At 46.7% G+C, this 9,444-nt stretch overlaps 1 protein-coding gene across 1 annotated transcript; it reads right to left on the reverse strand.

Annotated features, from left to right (window-relative positions):
- Positions 1–8,302: 8,302 nt before the first annotated feature.
- On the reverse strand, positions 8,303–9,031 carry LOC119297992 (dirigent protein 22-like). Its single transcript, XM_037575551.1, has one exon. It carries the CDS (start codon positions 8,948–8,950, stop codon positions 8,408–8,410), a length of 543 nt encoding a protein of 180 aa, XP_037431448.1. The 5' UTR covers positions 8,951–9,031; the 3' UTR covers positions 8,303–8,407.
- Positions 9,032–9,444: the final 413 nt, after the last annotated feature.

Raw genomic sequence — 9,444 nt, forward strand, 5'->3', positions numbered from 1 at the left:
ATGCTCATGCTATAGTTACCAGGTTGCATGTGCTATAGGTGCCAGACTGTTGATGCTAAAGTAATCATTGTTGATGCTACTGTTTTTTAACTACTCATGCTATTTATTTATTGAAATTTGGTTGAAACCCCAGTCTCCACATCAGGTGGTGCACACAACCATCTTTACGCCCTGTTTGGTTCCAAATAAGTCACCAACTTATAAGTCAAAAAGTGAAAAAGTGACTTATTTTGCCAAACAGACCCAACTTATAAGTCATCCCAACTTATAAGTCATAAGTTGCTCCACCCCAACTTAAAATTTATAAGTCACCTCTTTTTGCGTGGGTCTCATCACCTTTACATTAAAAAACAAGGTGGGAAGGTATGGTCAGGTGACTTATAAGTTAGATGACAACCAAACAGGCGTGACTTATAAGTCACTGGTTTTAAGTCACCTGACCTATAAGTCAGGTGACTTATTGGAAGCAAACAGACCCTTATTAATGTTGATGCTAGACAACAAGGCCAAAATCATCAACAAATGAAGTATAAAGAATGAGCAACTACAACGAACCATTACAAGACATGGGTTTAACACATATGCCTAGATCAACTTCTTCCGCAACACTCCTTGGATGCCTTTCTCCTTTGACAAAGTTGAGACCGTGTACTGGAGATCCCGCGATCTGGCGGCGACGGAGAGACAGAGTGGGTGAGATGGCGGCGGCGATTTAGGCAGCGTTACCGGCAGAGGGGGACGCCCATGCGGGGGTGGGCACCCATGAGGGCCCTTTAGCGCTCAAGAGAGGAGCGAGATCGAGGCTAGGAAGCGGCTATGGAGAGGGAAGTCGAGTGAAAGGGAGGCGCCGATCCATGCGACTCCTCCGGCGGGGAAAGAGGTCCGTACGGGGGTGGGCACAATCCAAGGGCCCTTCACCGATCAGGAGTGGATCACCATCAAGGCCAAGTCACGGGAAATCTTCCGGCGTTCCGCAGATCGAAAGCGATGTTGGGAGAGGATGAAGAAACATGCGAAGGGGCTATTTAGCGGGACATCAGGTGAGTTTATATCCGATCTGGCGGAGGAGGGTTCGGCCAAGGCCAAGTCTGGCAAGGATTCTTTCCTGTTGAAGGATTCTTTGTTGCCCCCAGCCGATTTGGAAAGAAAGTCCTATGTTACGGGGATTAGAGAGAGTGTTTCCTGGACTGTTATTAAGGGAGGAGAGATGAATCGGGAAATTGATGGATTCTGCAGAATTAGGGGCATGGGAGGAATTCACGTGATCTTCTTTTGGAAATCGCCTAATAAAGGTCTTGTACGCTTTGATAATCGCTTCAATTTCGTCCTACTTATTATGCTTGCGGGGGATAGAGGGTGCCATATTAAATCTAGAGCAATTAGCGCTAGAAGTTTTGGAAAACTGACAAATCAGGATCATTTATGGTTCGTAAAGTGTATCAATTCCATTGTGGAGGGTGCTAAATTAGAGGAGAATAGGCAGTATATCTGTACCAATGCGATGAGCAAACCTCCCTCACATAATAGCTCAGAACAGGGGACATAGATTTTTGCTCATCCTCTCTCGGGTTGGGTTACTAGTGTGAGAGCCATGGCAAGTCAGGGGAAGGAGAAGGAGATGGGTAAGGGCAGGGGCGAAATGATGAACACGGCGGTGGGGGGTTGTGAGCCGGCGATTCCCGGCAGGAGTGGAGCCCCTGTTCTGGCCCCTATGCTGGACAACAACGAGGGGGCGATGGAGAGACGCCCTCGAGGGGGGTGCCCCCCATTGATCATCGACATGGAGGCGGCGATGAGGGCTATTTGTGGATCACTAATGGTGGGGCATCTCCTATCGCCCTTCCAAGTGAATCTGCATACCATCATCGATGAACTTCGTGCTACTTCGGCATGGAAGTTGCAAGGTGTGGCCACCGTTCAAGAGGTGGCTAGCGTGGATGGGAGATTCGTCCTCAACTTCTCTGTCGAGGCAGATAGAAAGTTTGTCCTGAAGGCCCAGCCATGGCACTACAAGCGTGACGGCATTATCTTTGCCGAGTTCGACGGCAAGGGTGACCCGACGGAGATTAACCTTGGAGCCATGCCTATATGGGCACAGGTTCGTGACCTCCCTTTCGAGATAAAAACTAAGAGTGTGGGCAAGTCCCTAGGGGGCCAACTTGGCGAGGTGATCGCCGTATCCCACCGAAATCATATGATTGTGGAGAAGTTTTTGCATATTCGAGTGAAAATTCCGTTACATGAACCACTCAAGCATAGGGCAGAATTCACTCCTTTAGGCAGCAAAGAGAGTCTTCAATATGATGTACGCTATGAAAAATTGTCGTTGTACTGTGAGTGTTGTGGACTTGTTGGTCACACATCTGAGAGGTTCTGTAGAATTCCGAAGGATATTAGAGTAGCATCCTTTCCAAAAAATCTTAGTATAGATGCTTACTGGAAAGGTCAAATGGCTAGCAAAAGAGCTATTATGTTTAATGGCCCCAACAATAACATTGCACCCAGGGCCACAGAGGAAATGGTGGGCAAGGTGACCAAGGCCGTGAGTAACCTCACGGTGACGGAAAAGGGATTAGCGGTGGTCACGATGACGGCCACCCCCGTGACAGGGGGCTCAGGCCAGGGAGGCTCCCAGCTCGGCCAGGTGGGGCGGGCTCCTGGGGCAGCCCTATTGACCTCTCGTGGGGTTGTTTCCAGTCAGGAGGACCGAAATACAGCCCTGGTCACTCCTGCTAGTCTCAGCCAGGAGGGCCTGAGGCTGGCGGCGTCCACAGGCACACAGCGGGGTGTCTTACCGCTCGGCCAGGAGGGCCGGGCCCCACTGGCACCACCGCGCGCTAGCCCTTGGGCTGCTACTGTTCAGGAGGATCGGGTAGCAGTTCCGGGCGTCCAGGCTAGCTCTCGCCAAGAGGGCCAGGAGCAGGCGATAATGGAGACTATCGGTCCGGTTGTCTTTCCTAGCCAGGATGGTCAGGGAGTGCAACTTTTCCCAACAGGCCAAGGGGGTCAGGGAGTCTTGTTCAGGGGTGAGGCAAGCCAAGTCACTAATGATGCTCATCCTGACCAACTCTTATTTAAACCAGGTGTGCTTGAGGCCCTGTCAGGAGCGGTGGCTGCTAGGCTTGCTTCTGCTAATGCAAATTCTGAGGCTCTGTTTAATTTTAGTGCTAAGAAGAAGCCTAAGCAGGTTAGGCCAAAGAGTATGGGAAAGAAAGAAAAGAAGGAAGGAGGAAGTGGGAGGTCTGAGGACGCGCGTAGGATAATATTGGGGAAAAAAGAAGGAACCCATTTGAAGTCCCACCAACAGGCAGTGACGTAGAGTTCTCATTTGAAAAAACCATGGACAGTTATGAGAGTGTGTTGTATGGTGGTATGTACGCTTCCTCTAAGAGAGTGTGCATGGGTAGGGTAGAAACAGTAACAGATGGAGATGGGGTCACTACACATGTAACAAAGGAGACAAAGGGGAAAGAAGAGGAATATGTGCAGCAAAGGAGAGAATCGGTTGGAGATGATGGCGCATCGGCGGCCTCCGAGGAGGAGGTCCGCCGGGCCAAATGAAAATCATAGGGTGGAACTGTCGTGGTATGCTCTCCCCCACGGCAGTTCGCGAGCTCTTGGATCTACAAGGGCGGACCAAGGCAGATTTAATTTTTCTTTCTGAGTCTCATTTGAATAAATGTAAAGCTAATGAGCTTCGTCGTGTTTTAGATTTTGATTCGATGTTTATAGTGGAGAGTGATGGTCGGGCCGGTGGCCTTGTTATGTTTTACCACAAAATGAACAAAGTTGTTTTAAACTATGTGGCGGCTAATTTTATAGATGTTCTTTTTATGAATGACAATGTTGTACAATGGCGTTTTACTGGCTTTTATGGTCATCCGAATTGGAGGGATCGTAATTTATCTTGGGATGATATCTGTAACTTGCACAATAAAGGTGATCACCCTTGGGTGGTTTTGCGCGATTTTAATGAAATTCTTCTTTCTTCGGAAAAGAGGGAGGCAATGCGAGACCTAATACAATGATGAGAGACTTTCGTAATTGTTTGGGAGAATGCGGGTTGGAAGATATGGGATGTATTGGGGACCCCTTCACTTGGAGGAGGGGTGACATTAGGGAGAGGCTTGACCGCGCGGTTTGTAATGTGAAATGGGCAAACAAGTTCCCTAGATCTGCAGTTATAAATAAAGAACATGTACATTCTGATCATCGCCCTCTCATTCTGGATACAGAATATTTTGATGGTAATGTTTTTAACCAATCAAGGAGCCGAATGAAACAATTTGAAGCCCGATGGCTCAAAGAAGAAACAGTTGTAAAAATTGTACGTACAGCGTGGGAAAAAGCAAAGATACGAGGTATTGGACCATCTCTCGCTGAGCGTACACGAGCGGTGAATGCGGATTTGCATATTTGGGACCGTGATATTCTGAGAGGACCGAAAAAAGAATTAATAAATTAAAAAAAGAATTAGAAAAGTTGCGGAGGGGTCCTATAAACGCGGAATCCCAAGCACGCCAAAAAGAGATTCTTGTCATTATTGAAAACCTAGTAGAGCAAGAGGAGATCTACTGGTTACAAAGGGGTCGTGCAAACTGGCTTTTACATGGTGATCGCAACACTTCCTTTTTCCATAATGCGGCGACGACTAGGAAAAAAAGAAATCAGATTAAAAAATTGCTGGATGACAATGGTGTTTGGCTGCAAGATACGGAGATGAAAAACCATATTACGGGGTACTTCGCTAATCTCTTTACTTCACAAGTTGCTCAACCGAATCCGGAGGTTTTATCCCTCGTCAGAAGAAAAGTGACAGATGAAATGAATATTGCTCTCCTTGCCCCTTATACGGCTGAGGAGGTTCGAAAGGCGCTATTTGATATAGGAGACTTAAAAGCGCCGGGACCGGATGGACTACATGCCATTTTTGATAAAATATTTTGGTCTATGTTGGGGGATGATCTGACTGAAGAGGTGCTCCAGGTGGTGAATACTGGCACTATACCTAATGGGTGGAATGATACAACAATTGTAATGATCCCAAAGATTGGTTCCCCAGAAAAGGTAACTCAGTTTAGACCAATCAGTTTGTGCAATGTGGTGTATAAGGTTATTTCAAAAATGATTGTGGCTCGTCTGAAGTTAATCCTTCCAGATGTTATCAGTACAACTCAGAATGCATTTGTACCAGGAAGAATGATCACAGATAATATTTTAGTGGCCTATGAATGTTTTCACATAATAAAGAAAAAAAGGAGTGGTAAAGAGGGTATATGTGCCATCAAACTGGATATGCATAAAGCGTATGACCGAGTAGAGTGGTCCTTTTTGAAGAAAATAATGCTAAAATTGGGTTTCAAAGAGAAGTGGGTAGATTTAGTTATGCAATGTGTATCTTCTGTGGAGTACCGGGTTCGTTTTAATAATGAAGAGACTGAGAGCTTTAAACCTACTAGAGGTCTGAGGCAGGGAGACCCCCTCTCCCCATACTTATTCTTGTTATGTACAGAGGGGCTGACCGCTCTACTAGCTAATGCAGAGGAGAATGGTAATATTTCTGGAGTTAAGGTCTGCCGAGATGCCCCATCAATTTCAAACCTTTTATTTGCCGACGATTCTTTGATCCTTATGAAAGCAAATGCTATGAATGCGGAGGCATTAAAATCAGTATTGGACTCTTATTGCTCTACCTCAGGGCAATTGGTGAGTGTCGAAAAATCTAGTATTTTCTTTAGTCCCAATACAAAAGTAGAAGATAGAGCGCAAATCTGCACAACACTGAATATTATGACCGAAGCCCTCAATGATAAATATTTGGGTTTACCTGCAAATGTGGGCATGGACAAAAGTAATTGCTTCCTTTTCCTAATTGATCGCATTATTACAAAAATTAGTGGATGGAAGGAGAAGCTGTTATCCACCGGAGGAAAGGAAATTCTACTTAAAGCTGTTGTACAAGCTATCCCAACTTATGCTATGTCCGTCTTTAAAATTCCTAAATTTTTTTGTAAATGAATCATTGACGCGATGTCGCAATTTTGGTGGGGTGATGAGGACAATCAAAAAAGGATGCATTGGATGGCGTGGTGGAAAATGTGTGTCCCAAAAAAACAAGGAGGAATGGGGTTCCGAGATTTACATTGTTTCAATTTGGCGTTACTAGCCAAGCAAGTGTGGCGTTTGCTTGATAATCCCGAATCGTTATGTGCCACAATCATGAGAGATAAATATTTCCGGATGGCGATTTAATGAATGCAAGTCTAAAGAAGGGTTCCTCTTTCACCTGGCAAAGCATTATGGCGGGGGTTAATTCTCTAAGGAACGGCTATATCTGGCGAGTTGGAAACGGACAAAAAATTGATATTTGGGAAGATGCATGGATCCCAAATTGTGCAAATAGAAAAATAATTACTCCTAGAAGGGGGCAACTTTTGTCAAAGGTTTCTGATCTTATTGATCCAATTACGAGTTATTGGGATGAAGACTTGGTGAGACAAACGTTGTGGCCAATTGACGCTCAAAGGGTACTTGCAATCCCCCTTCCGATACATGAAATGACGGATTTCATTGCTTGGAGTTTCACAAAAAATGGTTTGTTCACTGTTTCGATCGGCTTATTGGGAGGAATGGAACAAACAGCATGGAAGAAAATTACAATATATGAATGGTATGGGTAGATCCAATGCTAATCATGTTTGGAGCAAGATCTGGAAGCTATCTTGTCCGGCAAAGGTAAAAATCTTCATCTGACGTACATTGCATGGAACACTCCCATGTTGTGTTACGCTCGCCAATAGACATGTGAAGGTCCCTCCCATCTGCCCAACATGTTCAAAAGGGCTAGAAGACACGAAACACGTCTTGTTTCTGTGTCAGAAGGCGAAAAAGGTCTGGGATAATTTGGGTTTGTATGAGGTGATCAATAGAGCCTGTGTTGTTGACCGGGCAGGAGAGGCAGTTCTTGAATTTTTATTACTTATGCCAGAGGAAGAAATATCTATTTTGGGACTCCAGAATGCACGTAAATTGATCGTTATAACAGCTTGGTATTTATGGTGGGATAGACGTAAACTGGTTCATGAAGGAAAGTCCGAAGATGCATATCAATCTGCTATGAGGGCCGTGCTATAGCGGCAAATTATGTTAAAGCAAACTCCCCTAAGGCGATCATTAAGAAAGGGGGATGGCTTAGACCTCCTATGGGTTTTGTGAAACTAAACGTTGATGCTTCTTTTGACCATGATCTGCTTAGAGGCATGGCGGGGGCAGTCCTGAGAGATGACAAAGGAAGGTTCATTGTTGGCGGAAGTTGGCGACTTGATTGGTGTGCGGATGTTCTAACGGCAGAAGCATTGGCACTGAGGTTTGGCCTTACCCTAGCACAGAAGGCGGGGTGCAACCGCCTTATTGTTAACTCTGATAATACGGAAGTGATTGACACGATGAAGAATGGAGGACAATCGGCGGGATCGGCGATGGCAGTGTTCGATGATTGCTATTTCATGGCTTGCGATTTTACTATTACTAGATTTGAACATTGTAATAGGGAAGCAAATAAAGTTGCTTATGAAATTGCTAGGCTAGCGAAATATTCAGCGTCTAGGGATTGGTTTGAGGAGCCCATGGTTGATATTGTAACTCTTCTTATTGATGATGTAACTGTTATTTCTAATCAATAAAGCTTAATGTTTTCAAAAAAAAACTTCTTCCGCAACAACGCTCTCTCACGACACCGTCATCAGGTTCGGCCGGTGATGACAGGACACGCATTTCATCCCGGTAGCCGAGACCAACCAACTAAGGTGAGCACATCAACAAGGAGACAATGTCTTCAACAAGATATGACACAAGTTTGTTATAATTGGACCCATCTAGCATAGATTAGAATAAGCTTTTCACCTCGAACACGAAGTGTGTTTCGAGCGCAATCTTGAGGTCGGATCTTCCGATAGTCGCGGTTGCCAGCGCTTCACGATACACCAGACGGAGTGACGCTAGCAGATGAGTGGGACGGATTCCCACCATAGACCATGACCATGACCATGATCATCAGGAGGCCCCCCACGCGCGGTGTAGGTTTGGCCGCTATAGTTAGTGAAATCATTGCTCATTGCATATTTGTCTTTTCTGCATGTATATAATGAATAGAGGAAATAGTATATGTGCACGGGAAGAAATCGTTTGGTTTTATCCAAAGAAAAATCAACCGTCGCTAGTTAGTGGAATCCGTTATTTATTTCCAAATAAATCATCTCAGAAAGCATATACACATACTCTCGAAATGAAAATAAGCTATCTGTAAAATCAGGAAATCATATATTGGAAATCAGGAAATCATATATTGGATCATAACAACGAATTAACAATCATAGTACCGACCGGGCACGAAACAAGGATGCATGCATCAGTCGTGGCGAAGATGGACCCTGTACTCGACGGTGGCGTCGCCGGTATTGGCGTCAAACCAGTTGGTCCGCAACTGGCAGTAGCCGCGCGCGAACCGGAAGACGCCGGTGCCGCCGACGACGGCCATCTCCCTGACGGCCCGGTTCACCGGGTTGGGGCCGACGATGGCGATGCTGCTCCCGTTGTAGGCGCCGTCGACGAAGACAAAGTTCATGGCCATGAGCAGCGACAGGCTGTCCTTGCCGGTGCTGACGTAGAGGCCCTGCGCGCGGCCGAGTAGCCTGGAGCCCGTCAGGCTGGGCCCCTCGGTGAGCGGGTCGTCGATGACGTACACGCTGCCGAATCCCGTGGCGGAGGCGTTGGAGGACGGCGCCGGCGCCACCTGCGCCACCTGCGCCACCGTGGCGTTCGGCCCGCCGCTGACCACGTCGTGCCAGTACACCCGCAGCCGGGTCTCCTTCTCCGCCGCCGACGCCGGTGCCGCGGCGGCTGCGAGGAGCAGGAGCGCGGCCAGGCAGGAGAGAGCAGTGCTGCTCGCCATTAGGATCAGCTAGGTAGCTAAGCCCGGAATGGATGTTGGTGGTTTGATGCGAGTGCCGAATTCTTCTTCCTAGGAGCTGGAGGTTTGTGCAGCTTGTATGTCCAATGGCGCAGAGGTGGATCTATTTAACGGCGAGTCGTGGTTGTTGGGTCCTTGACAATTTCTGGCAGTGTCGTCCCCAGTGTTTAGTTTAGTATTTCTGGCCGTGTCACATGTGTTAACTTTAGTGTATGTGTATCTTTCGCATTCGTCTTGTTTTTGTAGTATGCGTGAGAGGGAGAGAGAGAGAGAGAGTAGATCGTGGACTTCGTTGGTTATGAGATTTTTGAATAGCAAGAAGCTGCGCGGCAGGTGAAGGTATGACCGAATGAACACGCTATAGTTAGGTGATGCTGCTTGCACTTTCCATGCATCCCTACACACACACATTGGTCCTTCCAATTTGGAAAGCGGGGTTGCTCTAGAAGGTTGGCACGAGGACTCGTGCCAATAGG

This window comes from Triticum dicoccoides, chromosome 5A, assembly GCF_002162155.2.
Source record: "Triticum dicoccoides isolate Atlit2015 ecotype Zavitan chromosome 5A, WEW_v2.0, whole genome shotgun sequence".
NCBI classification, from domain to species: Eukaryota; Viridiplantae; Streptophyta; class Magnoliopsida; order Poales; family Poaceae; genus Triticum; species Triticum dicoccoides.